Source organism: Peromyscus maniculatus, chromosome 17 (genome assembly GCF_049852395.1).
Source record: "Peromyscus maniculatus bairdii isolate BWxNUB_F1_BW_parent chromosome 17, HU_Pman_BW_mat_3.1, whole genome shotgun sequence".
Lineage (NCBI taxonomy): Eukaryota > Metazoa > Chordata > Mammalia > Rodentia > Cricetidae > Peromyscus > Peromyscus maniculatus.
This window is the reverse complement of record NC_134868.1, coordinates 54711046-54733080: the sequence shown is the minus strand read 5'-3', so window position 1 is coordinate 54733080 and position 22035 is coordinate 54711046. Positions and strand designations below refer to the sequence as shown.

The 22035-nt window shown below is 42.0% G+C and overlaps 1 protein-coding gene across 2 annotated transcripts in view; it reads right to left on the bottom strand.

The window, feature by feature from the left end:
- The window catches only part of Csmd1 (CUB and Sushi multiple domains 1), a 1611441-nt gene that overhangs the window by 206476 nt on the left and 1382930 nt on the right, over positions 1-22035 (bottom strand). For both annotated transcript variants that reach the window (XM_042262873.2, XM_042262874.2), the window contains exon 26: positions 18762-18964. In XM_042262873.2, coding sequence (XP_042118807.2) covers positions 18762-18964 — 203 coding nt within the window. The remainder of the gene's footprint in view (positions 1-18761; positions 18965-22035) is intronic.

The window sequence follows — 22035 nt, the reverse complement described above, 5'->3', positions numbered from 1 at the left end:
TAACCAAGAGGAGATCCAGTGAGGGCCCAGCATCGACAGGGTAGCAGAAACCAGAGGCTTGAACCAGACCAATGACTCTTTGCAATGAACACTTGCAAGTAAATATATATGGACAAAAGGGTTTACTGCGTGACTCACTATGTCATATTACAGCTTCCTTGACAAGATTCACACCCCCCTTTTCTTTTTCTTTTTCTTTTTCTTTTCCTTTTTCTCTTAAATTTCACTGGGAGCAGTTTGGGGTTCTATAAGGGCAAAGGTTTCATACACAGAGACAGGAAATGAATGAGATCCAGATGCATGATGTGAAAGACACAAAGTATAAATAAAAAGAAATTTAAAAGCAGACAGACAAACAAACAAAAAAGAAATGGACTCCCAACTCTTTTGGAATTATAAAATAAAAATAAAAGGTTCCCAGGGTTATCTAGATTTGATTAAAAAAAAAACAACAACAATAAGAACACTTGAAGAAAGAGGAAGGAAATGATTTTTTTTTTTTTAATGCTGGAGGGAATATGTGAGTTGCATTTTTCAAGCAAACTTCATTTTCTTCTCCTTTAATTTTGAATTGAGGATAGATGTTTCCTGGGAAAGGCCATAAACTTTATTCCTTACAAGTTTGAAAGCCTCCAACCAGAGATGTACTGGGCAGGAATTGCTTCTACGTCTCAGGGTCATAGCCCAGTTGCCAATGATGGCATTCTTACTCCTCTTCCATACTCTGCTCCTGCACGTGCTCCGGCACATCTTTCACTCAGTGTCCTTTTAAATGTTTTTGGTCCAGATGGGACTTGGGAGTCTCTCAATTTTCAATCTCCTTACCATCAAAAAGGATGTGATGCTTTTGGTGGTACCCATCCCCCAACAGTCTCATTGTGATGGGAGGCATCCTGAGCTGACTGATGTTCAGGTTCCTGATTTGCCAGGATCCCTAAAATGCTCAAGTTATAGAGACCCTTCCCTGACTGTTTTCTATGTAAGGGACACTCCACTAGCTGCCCTGCAGAATCCGAAACCACCCCATGCATGTGAGCAATGACTTCACAAATACGTACTAAGTGCTGGCAGCACATCTGACATTTTGTTGATGATTTATAGCAGTGACATAGACTCTCCCATAATAAGAAGCTGCAGTGATGTTAGTCTTCAACTAAGTGGTCTCACTGGGGGACTTTGTGGAATATAATTCTTAATTATATAAAAGTAATTTTCTTGTTTGATTAGACGAGATACTAAGAATTTAAGCTACAGTCTATTAAATGAATGACGTTCTCCATCCATGATGTTACACCATCATTTAAAATGTATTTGTTGTCTAAATCCATAGACTAGGTGGCTCTCCATGTTCATGGCTTTTGTATCCATGAACCTGAACATTGTGTCTATGTTGGATATGGACAGAGATGTTTCCCCTGCCATTCCTTCCTAAACAGCACAGTGTGATGGCTGTTTACAAATATCTCATTGCATCAGGTACTGTATGTATCTAGGGAAGGTATAAAGGGCACACAGGAGTGTACACAGTTATTTCAGGTACTACATCATGCTGTGTCAGGGGCTCCAGCACTCACAGACTATGGTATCTCGGGCGGGTGGAGGACCCAATTCAGCCAGAGGCTGCTGAGGCATGGAGGAGAAAGTCTACTTCATGTGTCTGGCTTACTGAGCCCCCCCACCCCCCTGTGTGCAGTACACTAAGGAGATAGGATACTCTGACATCTGCATGGACAGAAAGCAGTGTCAATACCTGCCACATCCAGAAATGCACACAGGCAAAACTCAGTTTCCAACCTGAACACTAAGTAGGAATTTTATCTCTCCTAAGTGAGATGGCCACTGTATTAGTAATGGCCTGAGAGTATGCAGCTTACCACATGGGCTCATAAGGAAAGTGCATGGAAGAAAATACTCTTCTTCCTATGTGTACACATGTATATGTGTGTGTACATGTGTATGTGTGTGCATGCATGTGTATGTGCATGTGTGTGCTCACATCTACACAGGTACTTGTGTATGTATATATACCTGTGTGGTCATATGTGTGAGTGCATTTATGTGTGTATATATGTGCATATGTATATGTGTGCATCTGTATATATACATGTGTGCACATAGATATATGTGGAAGTGTGCATATGTGTATTTATGTGTATATGCATATGTGCATATGTATTTATGTCAGTTTGCACATACTCATGTATTTGTATTTGTGTATATGTGCCTGTGTGAGTATATACAAGGATGTGTACATGTTTATTTGCATATATATACATATAAGTATATAGGTATATATGTGCATGTATGTGCATATATATGTGTGTATAAGTATGAATCCATATATGTATGTATGTGTGTGCATATATGTGTATATGAGTGTATATATATGTGCATTTGTGTATGTGTGTATATGCTCGTATTCATATGCTTCTATGCACATTCCTATCCTGTATCATGACAGGCTCCTTCCTTCTGCATGTGTCAGGTTGATACAGCCTTGGGACTGATGCAACATCAGAGTTATCCTTTTTGGTATACAGATGTAGGTCAGGTCCTACCCATGTCCCTGGGGGAAGCACCAGCTTATGTTTCCATGGAGACCAGCTTTTCATAACAAGCTAAAGGTCTACAAAAGCATAAAAGTGTTTGTTTTTTGGAGATGGAGATGAATTTGCAGCTTGTGGACCCAAGGATTTACATGGGAAGTTATGTCTGGGTCACCTCTGGCCTGGAAGAGGTTGGTACCTCATGGGGAAATCTAGCATCCTTGAGTACAAGGTGCTAATCCTGGGTGGACACATGGGCAATAGGGATTCAGTCCCTTCCCTCCTCTGGTGGAGGAACTGAGCATCAGGATCTCATAGGATGAAAGAGCAAGTGATTGTTCTTTGGGAAATGAGGGTTGAGTACACACACAGGAAGTGTTAACTTGGAGATTTAAAAGGTCAGGGCCTAGGCTGAGTATCGTAGTGGAGATGGGTGCATGATCAGGCTTCACTAGTAACAGCACTCACAGAGGAACTATGTGTCCCTGGGACCCACATTTGCCCTGTCCATCCTGGGCATGCAGATCACAGCCAAACTCCCTGGGAGAGTGTGAACCCCACACTGAAACAGAGATTCCTCCGGAGAAGACTCTTGGTTGTCAAAGAACAGAGGCAGGGGTGTCAGAAAGAGCCACTGCAAAGGACCAGGACATGCCAGTACTGAGTCACAAAGCAGACTGGGAATTCTGTCATTTATCACCAGGGTGAACACATTGCTCATTGACCACCTTTGCATCACTGTCCATGGCCCATCTCCCCAAATCCTGACTGTTGTCCATGACTGGCTCCTTTCCACCTCCCACATTCATCCAAGTGTGACTTATCCCCATAGGGAAACAGCTCTCCTTCCCCACTTGTCTTGGTTCTATGACAGAAATTAGAACAAGGAGAGCTTTCGTCTTGCTGGACGATAAACCAGGCACTCAGCTGAGGGGCTCACATGCTTCAGGACTCAGTACATGCAGATTGAATGGGGTGATGATTACGTGTCCCATTATCATTACTGAATAGCCACCACAGCAAGCTTGAGACCACTACAACAACAAAACAATGCACTGCCAAGCAAAGATGGACTGCTTATGTGACTAAACACGAACAATTAATTCTGACGATAACCTGCATATACACAACCAGTACAATATAACCCTGGGTAAGCATGAAATAAAAACCGATTTAAATAAAATCAGTGGGACTAGAGAGAGGGCTCAGTCATTAAGAGCACTGGCAAATATTGCAGGGGACCAAGGTTTGGTTCCCATCACCTGTAGAATAGCTCATAACTGTCTGTCACTCAAGTTCCGAGGAAATCTGACACCCTCCTCTGATCAATGTAGACACCAGGCACACTCCAGAGAAGGCTCTTGGTTGTTAGAGAAATGACCAAGGTCACGGGAGACTCCAGAACAGAAAATAAGCAACATGTTCCTCACTGTGCATGATTAAAATATGATGACGCAAACTGTTACGTCCCTGCATCAAGCGTTACAAAGCAATCAGCTGCTGACTACTAAGACACCGTGGTCAGCTCTGTTACACAGCGAATAAAGTCAACCCTAGGGTTGGATGCTACTTGATCCTTCTCCAGCATGCTGAAATAATCAAAATGACAAAAGAGCTGATGGCTGGTTGACTGGGGTTAGGAGATGGGAGGGAGCTGATGGGTCCTGGGAGCAGATTAAATGCCTACCTGAGGGACCCTAATTGAGATAGAGATGATCTGCCTGCTCATGACCTTGGTGTCTATGTCTGGGTAAGTCTGAAAACAACACTATGTGGATCCCCCCACAAAGGAAACATTCCCTAAACCACCATTGAGGCTCAAACTACCTCAGAATAAAACATTTAGAAAGCCGCATATGCCACATGATGGGACCTGCATGGCTGTGCAGTCAGTACACAGTGTTCTCTCTCTCTCTCTCTCTCTCTCTCTCTCTCTCTCTCTCTCTCTCTCTCTCTCTCTCTCTCTCTCTCTGTGTGTGTGTATCTGCTCACTGAGCCTGGACTGGCTGTGCACAGTGAATACATGCTTTGCCTCATCTAATATTGTTTTCATTACAGGAAATCATGTGCACATACATATTTAATTTCAACACTCAAAGTTGCCAGAACTTGTCACACAGATCGTGCATTTCTGAATGTTCTTTTGTGGCAGACACACTGGCAATTTCATGTTGTAAAATTCCTGTAACTGTTGACAAATTTGAAGAGGCACAAACACGATGATAGCAGCATCCACCGCAGGTCACGGTGGCTGCTTTCTTTGGATAATGAGCATTTAACGAACATCAAACTACACAAAAGCCCATTCCAGTTAACACAGTTCCTATTACCCAGGAGGCTGGTGCTGTAAGCCAGAAGAAAGACAACGTGTATAAGTAAAAGGACAAGGACTCCCCAGACAGATGTATACAACATCCTAGAACAGGAAAGGGTTTAGCTTGTGAGAGGAGAGACAAGTGTTAAGATACCTGTGTAGACAGGAACAGGAACACCGGCACCAATAGCGCTAAACAGGCTTAGGACATATCCACACCAGTCCTTTAGGCTGATATTCCCCCATGGTAAATTCTCTTCTTTCTTTTTCCTAAGGTTTATTTTTATTTTTATGTATCTATGTGTGTGAGGAGGTGAGTGGGTATGGGTATGTATGTGTGTGTGGTGGGGTTGTGGTTGTGTGTGTGTGTGTGCATATATGTGTATGGGAGTGCATGGGTATGTGGGGGGTTGGTGGGTGTCCAAGGAGGCCAGAGGGGAGGGGGTTGGGTCTTCTAGAACTGGAGTTACAGAATGCTGCATGCCTCCCGACATGGGTGCTGGGAACCAAACTCTGGTCCTCCATAACAGCAGTAAAGGTCCCCTTGACTACTGAACCATTGCTCTGGTCCTGTGAATTTGCATTTATGATCTCGCCTGTTGCTATGTGCTTCCTGGCTATGAAAATATGCCTTGCAGTATTCCTACCAAGCAGATGTGTATATCAAGATTTACATCTGAAAGAAACTTCAAGAAATAACCACTTTGATTTCATAGTACAGTCACACGGGTTTCATTAAAGGCAAGAACCCAGTAGGAATCCCAGGAAAACATCACTTAACTTTATGTAACTGTCCTTGCAATTTCCCATGGTTACATTGTAATGCCGTCATTTATACATTGTAACTTTAGCTCTTTATTTACTTAAACCCGAGACTTACAATAAGCTCTGGAAAGCCAATGTAGCATCTAGGGAGCAACATATGTAAGTCATTATCTTTCTATTCTTACAAATAAATACAGGGATTGCTTCTACATAGGATACACTGTGACTGTTCAAATTAGATCACGTCAAACACTGGGCACATGAGATTAACAGATGATTTTTTCTTAAAGTGGGTTTCTCTATGACATGTTCATAGGCGAGAATCATGCTTTATGAACTCAAGCAAACTTCTCAAAAAAAGGCAGCTATAAATATGCAGAGACAAAAATTAACTAGAAATTTTCATTTCATCATATCAAAAATAAAGAACTTTTAAAAGCCAAATACCCTTGCTCTTTGGTGTTTGAAAAACTGTATGCTATTTAAGCTTATTTCAAAATGCTGTATATCCAATAGAAATGCTAATATTAAAACTTTTAAATGTCCACAAATTACAAATTTCCATATTCATGAGCTACAAGGTCCTTTGTTCACTTACTTAGATTTAATTTCCTTATAACAAATAAAATAAAAACAATTGGAAATGTTAACTCTTATCCTGCAAAGACCCTCTTGGAAACATTTGTTCACATCTCTGACAGTAGTTAAATTGATTCTTGGCTTTCTAGTTGCTGCTAGCACTAGCAATGCTTTTATTGAAAGAGGCGGACTAGAGGTGGGGAAATCATTAAAGGCCTCCATTAAGCATCCTGTAATCTGCCTGTGTGTCACTGGTAACAGGTGCTTGGTTCCTGATGTCAGGAGGTCCATTGCCTCAGCTATAAGCAGCATGCAAATATCTGCCCGCCCAGTCACCCTGGCACTGCAACGTGGTATTCAGGCATTTACTGCTCCTCCTGCTTCCCAGTCAGAACTGCAGGATTGTGGTTGTCCTGCCAAGCAGGCATCAGGAGAATCGCTCTGTTGTCTGTTTGAATTGAGTGTTGTGAAGCAGGAGGCCAAAGAGAGGGGAAAATCTAATTTGAGAACCGCGGACTGAATCGTTTATCACATAATGCTTCCCTGGAGTCGGTGTGCCTCCAGAACCAAGAATAAATAATCACTATCCAGTGTTTGGAGGAAACACATCAAAGTGCCTTTGTGTCCTCACCTTTGTGGGTAGGCTCACTAAAACTGTGCAGCAGTAAAAAGAGTGTTAACTTCTATTTAGCCTAATTAACTAGGAGACAGATGCTAATGGAAGCTGGTATACATACTTGAGGTTACAGAACTGCTGCAAATGGAGCCGTGCCCAGCCACCAAGAGTGGGCTCATTTTGCCCAGTCTGTTTGAAAACTACATAACTATGAGGGGTGTGCATCTACATCTGAGAGTCCTCTGCTCTCACGGAGTTCACAGGAAGTGTGAGTTGTATTATGCTCATAGTTATATGTATACTGTACGTGCTACTCAGTTGCATATACATGCATATGCATTATACATGCACATATTCTATTTTCTTTGCAAGTAGTGATGGAATTGCTAATATGTGAATGTTTCATGGTCTCTTTAATAATGTTGTATTGCTGCCAAATCATCACTCAGGCTTGTATCCCCAGTGGTTTTTAACCATCTGAATAGTCTGGGAAAAATGTCTTCAAACCCTTTAAGATGCAATTCTACATACATCTCATTAAGGGGATTCTTCGGTGATCAGAGCTCTCTAAGAACTGTGAATATTAGAACAGACATAAAACACCCACTTAGAAGATGCATAGTGTCACCAGGACCAATAGCTGAAAATCAAGAAATAAGCAGGAGCTAGCCCAGGAAGAGGGATTGGATGAAAAAGTGAAGACAAAATTTCATCAGGGGTCAGGCAGGAGGCAGGTGGTAAACACAGGTGTCTAGGTGCCAGGTCAGTATTCTTTGAGTAGAAGGATGGATGGATCAACTACAGTTGTAATAACCACCATGAATGTGCAAAGAGTTAGGATGCTTCACAGGAAGCAGTCTCTCACTGCTCTTAAGTTACCTCAAAGGAGTGGTTGTTATCTGCAACTTAGAAGTGAGCACCCCAGCAGGAGTGAGAAATGGATGGGTGATGGAGGAACAATGGATTCCATGGAAGGTACAATGCAAGCTGAAAAGCCAGGAAACAGGGCATGGGATGTGAGTGAGGATAGACTAAGGAGAGAGAACCGGGGTTCACCACTCTGAGGCCACATAGCAGACTCAGAATTTCTTCTAGGCAGAGGTGGGATCGCAGTGTACCATAACTGGCAACGTGGAGGCTGCTCCAAGCAGGATTGACTTGGGTTGATTTGCTCTCTGAGGAATAAAAAAAAACTTTTCTTAAACTGAACTCAGTGTGATCAGACTCAGTGCCAGGAGCTGATGCTCTTTTTGATAGAGACCAGTAGAAGGTAGTTGTGTAATAGAGACCAGCCTCTTAAACTTGTTGGAAATTTAGGCCATTGGCAAGGAGAGTCTCCAGTGAGAGTCACGTTCCTTTTGAGATAGCTGCAGATGTCAAAATGAAGTTATTTAATTAGCATCCTACAGGTTGACAAAGCAGACATGATTGTAGCTACACCTCTTGTGTATCTTTGTTGAAGCTTGGTGAAGAAGTCAATGAGTTTATGACAGTATTAACAGAGAAGAGCAGGTGTCTCTGAGCAACTCCTCATATGATATGATATGCATATATCCAGGGCAGGGGAGAGAAGGGACCCTGTGAATGATCAAAATGGAGCGGGTAAGGCTGGGATATCTGTAGACAGTAACACAAGTGGAGATAGTGTCCCAAAAGGGGAGAAAGCCCTCAGCATCAAGGTTTTGAAGGAGGCTGTTTAGGAGCCTGGTTGACAGGGATATACTGGGAAAGACTTGCACGTTGTATGTAACAAGATTGGGAACCATTGGGTAATAAAGATGGAACCAAGAGTAGGAGGAGTGTGGGAGCGAATCATTTCTCACCTCTCACTTGCCGTAAACACTGCCAATTAAGAAAGAGTATAGCTAAGACTCCAGCACCACACAGAATTATGACCAAGAATTTCAGCATCATTGTCTCCATCATTCAATGCACATTGTTAGGCATGTATATTTCAGAGGCCATGTGACTAGGCACATCAAGGATGACACTGGGCAGAAGGCTCAGAGGTTAAGACTGCTTGCTGCTCTTTCAAGGAAGCCGGGTTTGGTTTTCAGCAACCACAGTGGCTCACAACAACCTGTAACTTCATTTCCAGGGGATATGATACCCTCTACTGACCTATGCAGCTTCTGCACACATGTATGCATACATACATATCCTCTCTCTTACACACACACACACACATAAAATAAAATAAGTATTTTAAAAAGAGTGATGCAACTCTCCTTAACCATGACTTGTCTATAATTAATGATGCACTATTGTGTGGTCTGTTTTCTACAAAACTCTCGAATGTTCTGAAAAAGCAGACAGGCTCAGTGGTTGCAGAGGCACTTGTCACAGGCTGTTTTTGCCTAGATCTTCACCTCATAAGCCTTCGGTTTCTAATAATTTCTCTCCTATAAAACAGTCCCACCCCATTCAGCAATTAGCAGGGCCAAAGTCTCCCCCTGTTGTAAACAACCAATTACTTTTAAATGAAAACATGGCTATTACATTATCTTTCAATAAAGTAAATTAGAGAGACCAGTCATGTAGCCCTCGGCCACCACTGCTAGCTATCAAGAAATTGATCCAGCAGAGTCAGATCTTGTAAAGCTACCTCCCATCCTTTCCCCTAGAGTACAGAAGCTGGTGGCTCTAGTCAGCCATTGGAGAAACAGCCCAAGTTGACTTAACCCACGAGGGAAGGTCAGTTTGGGGCGATGAACTCCATTTTCTTGTGTTTCATGCATGATTAAATGGTAATTACACAGTAATGGAAAGTGTTTGGCTGATTACAGTGGACATAATTGCAGCACTCAGCATGCCCCCATTTTACACGCTATGCTAAGCAGGCAAGACAATGGACATTTGACGGGTGATATCTTCCTAGAACCCAGGGTCCATCTCCCTGGGGAGGGATTTTGTCTGACACAAAATGAAGGGAAACACACACAGGCCACTGTGTGACACCTTCTAGTTCCTTTGAGGCCTTGAACTGCAGACACCACAGAAGCAGCAGCAGCTATGGGGACAATGTTCCTAGGTCAATATTGGTATTTTATCTTATTTTACTTTTTTATTCCATTCTATCCCATACCACCCAACTCTATTTCTTTTTGAGATGGGGTCTCTTGTAACTCAGGCTGCCCTCTAATGCTCTAGGTAGCTGAGGATGGCCTTGAACTTCCTTATCCTCCTGCTCCCACCTACAAGCATTACAATCACAGGTGTTAACCATCACGACCAGTTTTTACAATGTAGAGGCTTGAACCCAGGTCTTCATGAATGATAGTCAAGCATTATACCTACTGAGCCACAGACTCTGAGCATTATTTTAAAGTGGGTGACATGATGACTAATAATGATTTTTTTAAAAGTCTATTATTGATAGGATAACTTGTGCTCACTTAAAAATCAGAACTTTAGAAAAAGAAAATATTCTGCTGGGTTTTCAACTAGCCTCAACATACTAAACATAGATGAGTAAAAGGAGCACATAAGAAGCCAGGCCATGGGAAAGTCCAACACAGGCCCATGCCCTGCAATAACGAACAGAATGTATTCCTCAGCAGTCAAAGCTGAGAAGACACAGCAGGAACTTGTGATAATCAGCCCGGGGCAGGAAACCCTTCCTCATAACTGTTCAGGACTGAGTCCTCACCAACAAATCTGCGCATGGGCATTTATTCCTAAGGCATCTGTAGAGATGTTTGAGGGAGGCTGAGTTCCCTGGTTTGCAGGAGATGGAGTGGCCACATCACACATTGAAGTCCTTTGAATATGTTCAACAGGAGCCATTCTGACTAGGGTGAGATGGGAACTCAAAGAAGTTGTATTTTGAATTCTCCTCAGAGCTAAGGATATTGCATGTATTTTACAGTATTTGTTGGCCATTTGTGTGTCTTCTTTAGAGAAGTGTTTAGTTCATTAGCTCATTTCTTGATTGGATTCTTTCCTAATGTAGTTCTTTATATTTTTGAGGTTAACCCTTGGATGTATACTTGGTCAAGAATTTATTCCTGTTCTAAGAGTTGGTTGTTCATTCTGGTAACTATTTACTTTGCCAGGCAAACATTTTAAAATTCATGCAATTCCATTTGTTAGTTCTTGGAACTAATTCCTATGCTATTGGGGTCAGGCAGTCCTTGCCTATGCTTATATCATGGAGTCTTTTATTTGCCTCTATTTCATATATTTAGCTAAGGTCTTTGATGAATTTTGAGTTGGTCTCTATGTGGGCTAAGAGGTACGGGCCTATTTTATATTCTACTACATGTAGAAATCCAGTATTCCCAGCACCTTTCGGTTAATAGCCTATTTTCTCCCAGCACATGTTTTTGACACCATTGCCAAAACTTGAATAATTGCAATTGTGTGGGATTTATTTCTTGGTCTCCTTTACTATTCGATAATCTTCACTACATGTTGGTTTCTATGCCAGCATCTTGCTGTTCCGTTACTATGGCTCTGTAATATAGTTTGAGATCAGCTACTACCCTATCACCAACATTGCTTTTTTTTTTTTAACTAAGGACTGATTTAGCTACATAGTACCTCGTTTTCCCATTTAAATCTTAGTATTGATTTTTCTATTTCTGTGGAGAATGCCATTGGAATCTCAGTGGGGTCTGCAATAAATACACAGATCACTTTAAGTGTGTAACGATTTTCACAACAGTTATTCTGCCCATGCGTGATCCTTAGAGAGCTACTCATCCTCATCTTCCAGTTTCTTCCTTCACTGTCTTTAAATTTTCATTGTAGAAGTCTTTCACCCCTGTGGCTACATTTATTATATTTTGTGGATGTTTTAAAAGCTGTTGTGAATAGGACTCTTTTATAATTTCTTTCTTGGTGAGTTGGTTATGCGTAATAGAAGAACTATTGATTCTCTGTGTTGACTTTAGTGTAAGTGTTTAACAGTTTTACAGTGGTTTATAGTCTTTGGAGCTTCTGGAGTATAGGATCCTGTTATCTACAAATACGGATAATTCGACTTCTTAAATTTCTACTTTTATCCTTTATGGTTTTTTTTCTATTTCTCTTTAACTAAGACATTGAGCATTATACTGACTAAGAGTAGAGAGAGTAGGCAGCCTTGTCTCATTCAACATTTCTCCCATTTAGTATAATGCCCTCAAGTGTATCCTTTCTTATGGTGGGGTTTGCTCCTTCTGTTGCCAGTTCTTCAGGACTTTTATCACAAATGGATATTGAATTTTTCATCAAAGGCCTTTTCTGCACTGATTGAAATGATCATGAGACTTCTTTCTTTAAGTGCATGTGTGCTGAAGCATTCTTACAGATTTGTATTTGTGTAACCACCCTTGCATCTTTGGAATGAAATCAGTGTGGTAAAGATATATGACCTTATCGTGTTCTTGAATTGATTTGCAAGACTTTTATTGAGGATTTTTATAGCTATGTACATTAGTCAATAGCTTATTTCTTTGTTATTGCTGTTGTGGCTTTAGGACTATGCTAATCAAAGGTTGGCTGTGACCCTTCTTTGTCTATTCTGTGGAACATTCTGAGGAGCATTGCTGTTAGGTCTTCTTTCAATTTACCAGGCAATCCAACTGTTCTTGGTCTTTTCTTTGTGAGGAGACTTTTTATTACTGCTTCAATCTCACTGATTTTTATTAACCTGCTCCAGTTATTTATAACATCTGGGTTTAATTTAGGTTAGTCCTATGTGTCTAGACATTTATTCATTTAGTCTAGATTGTCTAGTGTTTTCAAACTGTGCCCTAGGGTTTCTATGTATTTCATTTGAATCTATAGTAAGCTCCCTGATTTCAACTCTGCTTTTATTATTATTATTATTATTATTATTATTATTATTATTACCATCATCATCTTTGATGTTTTCTGTTTTTCTCCTCATCATTTTTCTTAGACTTTCAGTCTTATTTTTTCAAAGTATCATGTCATTGCTTGATTGACTCTATATATTGTTCTTTGGACCTCAACTCAATGAAGAGATGGAGATTTCAGTTCAATAACAAGATCTAACATCTATTGATCCCAAGAAACACATACCACAGTTAAAGACACCCACAGGCTGAGAGTCAAAGGATAGAAGACTCTCACATAAACAGAAACCATTGCAGTTACTTCTGACATCTGATAAAGTCAACTTCAAACCAAAATTACTCAGAAGGGAGAGAGAAACAATTCAACAAGAAGACACGGCAATTGCAAAAGCATCAGGGCTCCTATGGGGGGTTTTCTTGATTAAATTATTTGAAAGGGGAAGACCCACCCTAAATATGGAGAGGAGCAGCCCAGATAATAGAAAATGGAGAAAAAACATTGCTTTTTGTGGGATTGTCTTTGTGCCTTCTGGCAACATCACTTAACTCATTGTAGCTGTATTTCTTCACTGACGCTAGAGCACAGCTTGTTGGGAGCCCAAGGTACCAAAGACTTAAAAACCCTCCAGGAATCTCCCAGGCTGCCTGTACCAGATTGAAACTGCTGTCTCACATATTGAGCAACTACCACATTCCTGGTCTCCCAGTGCAAGGTGTTCATTGTTGGACTATCTGGGCCATATTTTGATATTGTAGAGGCCACTCTAATTAAATCCCCCTTGAATGCGTAATTCATTCTATCAGTTCTATTCGTTTAGAGGACCAAACTAACATAGTCAGATCATTGTTTGTTTCTTAGATTCTACTGGCTCTCTTGGATTACTGTGTTGTACATGATAGATTCTATCTTAGTTCTCATTGGCTCAGACACTCTACTCATGAAATTTGCTCTTTCTTATGATCATGCCATTGAAACTGTCTCCTTCTTCTGTGAATAATGTTTCTTAAATATCTTGTGCAGTACAGGTTTGATGGTCATGAATTACTGCAGTTTCTGCTAGTTTTCTCCATCAATTTTAAAAGCTCTCTTTGATAGATCCAGCCTTCTTGGTTGGCAGCTACTTACTTTTGGGGTTCAGATTACATCATCCCATGCATTCCAGGCTTGGAAGGTTGCTGGTGTTTTTAATCTGAAGTTTTTCTGATGTTTCCACCTTTGTAAGTGAGGTGGTGTTTTTTTCTTCTATGGCTTTTAGTGTTGTCTCTTTGCTTTGTACTTTTTACATCTTGATTATAATTTGGGGAGAGAGATTCTTTTCTTGTCATACCTGTTTGGGGTATTTGGATAGACAATTCTTTGGAGAATTTCATTGAGTAGATTCTTTGCACCTTTAATGTTTGTCTCAGCTTCTTCTTGACCATAGATTCTCAAGTTTGGTATCTTGATCATATCTCAAGTTAGTAGACATGTTCACTTATTTGATTCTTATGAGTGCTATTCTTTCCTCTTGATGTTTTTTGTAGTGTTTATTGCTTGAGTCAAAGAGACTTTTGTTTCCAAAGATTCTATTTTCTTTTAATTATCAGTTGTTTTGTTGTTGTTGTTGAATTTCCTTTCAGGTTTCTGACTTGTCCATCCATCATTCTGATATTCTTGGGCATTTTGCTGACTTCTTCCTTTGTTACTGACCTTCCTCTCCAGGCCCTGGATTGAATTTATCTTCTCTCCAGAAACCTTTTTGAGATTTGCACCTGGTAATTTCCCTTTGTTGAGATCATTGCCTGCAGTAGCTGAGGACTTAGGGTCTTTTAGAAGTGTCATTGTGTCATGACACTTGGCCTTCTCATGCTGTGTGTCACTGTGTTGTGACTTGTGTGTCTGTTGGTCGGGACAGCTCTTCTGTTGTGTTTGGAGATTTTCTATGCAACCCAGGATACAGAGCAAGGCGAATCTAACTGATTTTGGAAGTGGCTTTTACCTCCCATCCCCTGCCAGGAACAAGGCTGAATCTCTGTCTATGTTCTACTTCTTACTACACATTGCAGTGTTGGGGTGTCTTTTTCACGTCTGTTGTAGATTTCTAAAGTCCTCCCTCTTTGTTTCTTTAGAATTGAGAGTTTTCTTTCTTTTTTTCAGTTTTACTATCTCCTTTAGAGTCTCACAAAGAGCCAGCTTCCAGCCTGCCATCTTACCCACAAGTCCCTGCAGTGAAAGCACCTACCTCATTCCATGCTGGGCTCTGAGGTACATGCTGCTGCTCACCAATGGGTTCTGGCTCTCCGGATGGCTCACCTGCGTCTCCCGTGCTTGTTTGAGCTCCTTGGTGGTTGTTTATGTTCTTGTGTGCCTGTGCTCTCCTCTATATGCCTCCTCAGCGACCTCTGCTCTCCTGTGTGGACACTGCTTCTGGGTGTCATGGGATTCTGTGCCATCTTTACCTTTTGGTGCTATCCCTACCCTGCCCTGCTGTGTCTCGTCCTGGAAACCACACTGTTCTCTTCAGGGAATGCAGCCTTGAGCTTGGCAACTTTCTCTGCCATTCTAAGCCAACTCAGCCACAAGCATAGAGACAGAGGGTCATACTCTCCTTACGGCAGGCCAAGAAAGGAGACCAAATTTCCCAAGTCACAGATATACCATGTTTTTATCCTGATTTTTTTTCTTTTCTGTGGACTTGAAGATGATCCTACAGAGACGCATCTAGAGAAAGGCTGAAGCTAAGTGCGGAAGCACCAGCAATCCTAGCACTGGGAGGCAGAAGTGGGAGGATGGCATGCTCTAGGCTAGCCAGAACTACAGTGTGAGACTCTACCTCAAAATAAAGCAAATGAGAGAGAGAGAGAGAGAGAGAGAGAGAGAGAGAGAGGTGAACACAGCGTTTCTCCATGCACATGACACATCTAGAGGTCCATCCATTAGAAGAATGTGGAAAGACTCTGCTAAATTATGAGGGATTGACAACATTCAGGTCACTGTCTATAACTCCACATGTTGGAAAGTAATATACCTGGGGCCACTGTGGATTGACATCATAGTTTCTATAGAAACATCTGTAGGTATATTCTTCCTGGCAATATGTTAAATTATTATATGGAGGAAAGAGAAAAGTAGCTAAAATTCCTTTTCCTACCCTGAATTATGAACATATTCTTTGACTACAAAGACTCATGAAATAATATAGGAAAATTAGGGATCTTGGGAAATTTTACACTATTTTTGAAATGGAAACATTTTTTAAAAATTGAGGGGACAGCTATAGAAGAGCTAAGTACCCTTAACCATGAGACTGAGTACCGTGATCTTTAATCAACTGCACTGAAAACTTACGCCTATGCAAAACCTTCACATAGAAGTTTCTAGCAGCTGTATTCACAGGTGACCAAACTTGGACACTGTGGAGACATCCTTCAGCTGGTGGGTGATAGACAAGTGAACTCAACGTTCCTTGCATAGGAAGCTACTCTCACCTCTTAAATGAAGTGTGGCACCCAGCCTTGAAAAGACGCGGTTGAGGTTGGACTGTGCGGTGCCAAGAGGAAGAAGCTCCATGAGGAAAGCTGTGGGATGTGCCATGGCAGCTGTGCCACATTAGGGAAAGGCAAACTCAAGGTGGGGAGGTAGTCAGGGATGTTCAGGGGCTGGGGGTGGGGCAAGAAGGGGTGGAGCAGAGGTAGTGATCTGACTGTGTTGGTTGGGTCCTCTAAAGGGACAGAATGGATAGAATGAAGGATACATTCAAAGGGGGGGGGTCAGTTTAGAGTGGCTTCCTCAGTATCACAATACGGCCCAGATAATCCAACAATGGCCGTCTCACATGGGAGAGATCAGGGATGTGGTACTTGTTCAATATGTGAGGCAGCGGCTCTAATTTGATATTGGCAGCCCGGAAGACCCCTGGATGGCTTCTAGTCTTTGGTACCTGGGACCCCCAAAAACCTGTTTCTAGCATCAGGGAGGGAATAGAGCTGCAACAGGTTAAGTGGTACAGGAGCCAGAAGGAGCCACAGTGATCAGGCAAAAAGCACTGGTTTCTGTCCATTTTCTAGGATCTGGGTTGCTGGGAGGTAATTACTCTTTGAAATGACACTGTGATGGTGGCCATGTGTATTTACACCCTGGTCTAAACCCGGGCCACAACAGCCAGAGCAAGTGCTGACATGAACTGGGGTGTCAGGAGAGAATGATGTGTCGCTGGACTCATAGATTGACAAAGTGCCACTCTGGAGGAGGTCTGTTGGGAAGTCAGATCACGCGGAGCCGAGGAGCGAGAAGTCTATGAGAATGCTGTACTTCTCTTTAACTTTTCTGTGAACTGTAAAGGGCTGTAGAAAACAAAGTCTGCTGAAAATGTAAAAGCCAGAGTACATGCAGAAGGGAAAATGACCTTGTCTGACTTTCTGTTTGCTAAATAAAGTGTAATGATAACCAACTTCCCAAAACAAAGGGTGATTTTATACAACAGAAAGCCAAAGGGGCACAATCCTGAACTAAAGGACTTATTTATTTATCACCAAGCTAGGATGGTCACTGAAGGAAGCATCTCCAGAGAGGTCCGTTGTCCAGCAATGATACTTCTGTATAAAGGTATGGCTCCAGTGGCCAGGGATGTAGCTCTGTCTATAGAGTACATGTTAACATGCACGAAGCCCTCCCTTCAATGCTCAGCACCATATAAACTCATGCCTGTAGTCATAACACCTGGGAGGTGGAGACAGGAAAACCAGAAGTTCCAGGTTATCTCTAGCTACATGGCAAGTTTGTGGGCACCCTGGGCTACATGATTTCTTGTCTCAAAAGAATGATAATCAAAATAAAAGTAAAGGCATGTGTCTGCAAGTTATCGCCTCAAAGCACAGTGACACCAGAGTAAGAAATTGTGGAGACTATAACCTTGATTTAATTGCTGACATTTGAAGGCATTCACTTGACCTCAGCCTTACATTTCCTCATGCAAATACTAAACATGGCTCTCCATGTGCCTGCCAAGAGACAGGCTATGTGGGTGCAAGTTTATTGTCAGGATTCTTTGGCTGACCATGTATGTTACCAAATTATATGGCACCTCTGTCTGCTGCTCTTTGGAGGGTACTAAATGTTTGAACTGCTAGAGCATGTATCCGTTCCATCCTTCTGAGAAAGCAATTTGTTTGAATGGGCTGGGCAGTGTGGATGTGACTATCTTAAGTATGTAAGAGTTAAAGTGTGGGAATGTGCCTCTCTCAGTAATAATTCAGCTAATACATTAGTCAGAGGAAGGATGCAGACACTTGTGAAGTGGAGTCTGAAAGCACAGTATGAGTAAGCCCTGTTAGCAAGTGCCTGAGGCCCCAGACAGACTCAAATCAGGAAACCCAGCTTCAATGCCAGGTACAGGAGAACCCCAGACACAAGCACCACTTTCCCATATTAATGTCATTTGATATCTGCCTCCTCCTGCTGCCTAGAGAGTTGCTGTCCCAGTGAAAGCTTTGAAGCCTTTCTTTTCCCTACAGAATTCCCTACCTGGTAATATACACAGTTCCCAAGCCAACTCTAGTCTTGACAATGATGGACTGAGGACATACCACCATAAAATACAGCCACTAGCATTTGAGAAAAGCAGCTCTGTGACCTCGTGCCTCTACAGGTCTTGAAGCAAGCATATTCAATCCTCTATAAGGTTAGTCACATGATTTTCCTGCCACGACAGTCTTTCCCATGAGCAGAGGAAGGCATACAGTGATGTGGAGAAGACTCTACTCCCCCAGCAGGGCTCACAATGCTCACTGCTGACTGCCATTTGGTCATACCATTTGCCCTTATCGGCTTCCACCTGAGCTTTCCTCTCTTCCCTTAGGTCTTCACTTACAGATGTTCCCAAGTTACACAAAACCAATAGTAAGTAAAGTTGGCAATGTTTTTCTTGTGTTCATTTGTCCTTTGTTGTAAGGACCTTGGTTATGAACCATTCACAGATGAGAATAGAAATCTCTGTCCCCTAAATGAAAAAGAAAAGAAAAATTTCTTCTCCTTTCCAATAAGTCCTCTCCAAGTCTCAATTTATGCTAAGCACACATTGCCCAATCACATATGAACCCAGAGCTCTGCACCCTGGCACACACGAAAGTTGAAGGAAGAAACCCGTATTTGCACCTACTGGAAAACTGGATGGAAAAGCCGGACTTGCTGATGAAAAAGTCGCTGTCGAACTGCAGTGTGAGTGAGTTGAATGTGCTGTGGATGTCCTCAGGCAGGGCCGAGCCGCTCCACTCCTTCAGCAGAATGTTGCTGTCCACAGGACCGTCCCAGACCTTGAGGATGTCATGAGCTGTCTCGGTGTCAAACACGATGAAGTGGAGGCTGCAAAGAGAGAGCAGAGCTCCTGTGTTCAGTGAGAATCATACTTTCCCTCCGCAAAGGGCCTTATCCTAGCCATGAGGTTGTACTGACCACCAGCTCACTTCACATCTCCATCAAGTATCTTCTAGCATATCAGACAAAGAAGAATGAGGGTCTGGGCAGTTCAAAACACAGTAGAGTCCAAACACATCAGTCACTAGTGTAGAGAGTCATGGTATAGGCTGAGCTGCTGTCCAGAGACACAACATTTCATTCCAAGACTGCTAGATGGTTTTTATAATTCCAGCCAGAGTACACACAACCCTAACAAGTTTGGTACCCTGGCTTCTTCTTATCAATGCTGTCCTTAATATGCCACTAGGTGGCAGCACACACCCCAGGAGAAAGATTCCAAACCCAGCCCCTTTGCTTGGTCTGTTCTGATGTTCTTTCTGTACATTTCATCTTCAGGGTTAGTACATTATTTGAGACAATGACACAAAAGCAGACTGCCCGATATAAATTCTCTTCTTTGTAACATTCCATCCACTTCTCTTAGACTTACAGGTATTTCCAGGAACTATCTTTACACCGGAAGAAGCTCAAGGTGATGATGGAGAGATAGAAGAATTTAACTAAAGTTTGGCAAAAAGTCAATAAACGTTTCCTCAAAATTCTTTATAGGATTTCATTTACTGTTTATTGCGCGTAGATTTTGCCACAGACACAGTCACCATAGCTGACCTGCACAGAACTGTACGTGAATCTCAGTTACAACACTTCCCACATATTACATATATGAAGGATTGGCACACCTCTCTTAGGTAAAGAATAAAACATGTAGCGTACATTTAGACATTCAGTACAGAATAGTATATATAAAGTACAGAATGTAGTAGAATTTACTTTTCAGCATATTTCTCAATAGTTTGTCCTGCTTGTTTCAACTCTTTTCAAAACTAAATTTTTATGGGTATATCTCCATATCCCCTGCACACTACTAGCCAATCACCTACTTATCCTAATACCCCTCACTGTGTGTTGTGGTATTCCCAACTAGACTTTTGGCATCTCCACACGTGCTAATGTATGAGCTCCCTGAGTCCCTGGTCCCCTATATGTGGTTAATGGGAATCATGAAGGTGGAACCTTGTAGACCTGTATCATTCTCAGTTCAGTCTTACATTTGGGATCATGAGTTTCCACGGGTAAAGAGTATATATAGTCTGTTAATTTACTTCAAGATTTAATTTATTTTTTATTTGTGTGTGTGTGTGTGTGTGTGTGTGTGTGTGTGTGTGTGTGTGTGTTTTACATGCATGCACATGGATTGAAGGTGCTTGCAGAGGCCAGAAGAGGATGTCATCTCCCCAAAGCTAGAGTAATAGGCAGTGGTGAGGAAGCTGATGTGCGTGCTAGGAACAGAATGTGGGTCCTCTGCAAGCACAGTTTACACTCTGAACCCCTGAGCCATCTCTCCAGACCCCTGTTAATTATTTCAAATGTCCAGGGACTTGCTTTACTCTTTCCTCCCCTTACTGGACCCCAGTTGCTCTCTCTCTCTGTCTCTCTGTCTCTCTGTCTCTCTGTCTCTCTGTCTCTCTGTCTCTCTCTGTCTGTCTCTCTCTCTCTCTGTCTCTCTCTCTCTCTCTCTCTCTCTCTCTCTCTCTCTCTCTCTCCCTCTAGTAATAGAGTGCAGTACCACAGTGGGCATTCTAGAATGCCCATCCCAGGGGATATGGAGGGCTGGCATAACAAACAAACACCCAGCCATCCTGCTCTCCCTGTGACTCTACTTCTAGTCTCATAATAATGTGCCAAGGTATGTTCTTTGTCGAGTCTTTGCCAATTCTTGACACGATACTATGTGTGGAGGCAGAGACTTTGACAGATACGCATGTTTTGTTTAATCATGGCCTTTGATGATTAATGAGATTGACCAGTGTGTGTGTGTGTGTGTGTGTGTGTGTGTGTGTGTGTGTAAAGAATTTTTCCTACAAAGTAGCTGAGCAATTTACTATTTGTAGAATCCCAGCAGTGAATGAAAAGCACCTCTGAGATCATGGAAGAAGTCACTGAATTGCATAAGCAGCCATCACCATTTGTATTGTGATGGAAATGCACAGCAACAAGAATAAACAAAGAATACCACATTCTAGTAGATGGTGAGTAGGACTGGATCAAAAGCAGAAATGGAGGGAGGGGGAGACTCTCAAGTACTGGATGGGAGAGACAGATGGCATAGACTGTTGAGGTTAAGCCACACAGCAGGATGAGGTGTATGCAAAGTCTTGAAGAAACCCGTGGAGTCTGAAACAGTCACACAAAGAGCCATTCCACCAAGCCAGGATCTGTTGCAGAGGACTTCAGCCTTGCAGAAAACCCAGGAACCCAGAGCAGACAGAGAGGAGTAAGTCACAAGACAATAGAAGAAATGAGAGGTAGGTGATTGGGAGGAGGAAGAGACAAAGGAAACAGGACCTCTTAGGATGTGTTAAGTATTTTGTCTTTTTGGCTGGGTGAGATATCAAGTCCAGTGATTGTGAAACAATTATCTCACCCTCAGTTGAAAAAATATGCTTATTTATACTTCATGCTATAGAAAAAAATATTGCAGATGGATAGTGTCAAATCTGTGACCTTCCCAAGAGATGCCAGAAGGAGATCCATGTTCCTTATGGAAGCAGCACAGTGCAGACAATGAGAGCCGAGCAGATTCTAGATGCACTTTGAAAAGTAGCAAAATCAGGTGGAGGGCTATGGAAAAGAGGATGCGAGGAGCTTTAAAGATTTTTAGCTTCAAATCAAAAAGACTGGAGTGGCCATCGACCCAGTTGAGAAAAGGAGAAGGTAGGCACCTGTGTGACTTGGAAGAGTGGAATCTCTGGGTTGGACCTCAGAGCTCAGAACTATGCAGAGGGAAATACAAAGGCAGTTCTAACATTGTGAGGGGCTCCAGAAGAAGTCTAGATGATAATCAGACTAACATGTTTCCCACTGATACACAATTTTAAACTCTAAGACAGGATAAAGTTACCAAAGTTCATGGACAGAGACAGAACAGGACCATAGCCAACACATTACCTGATCAC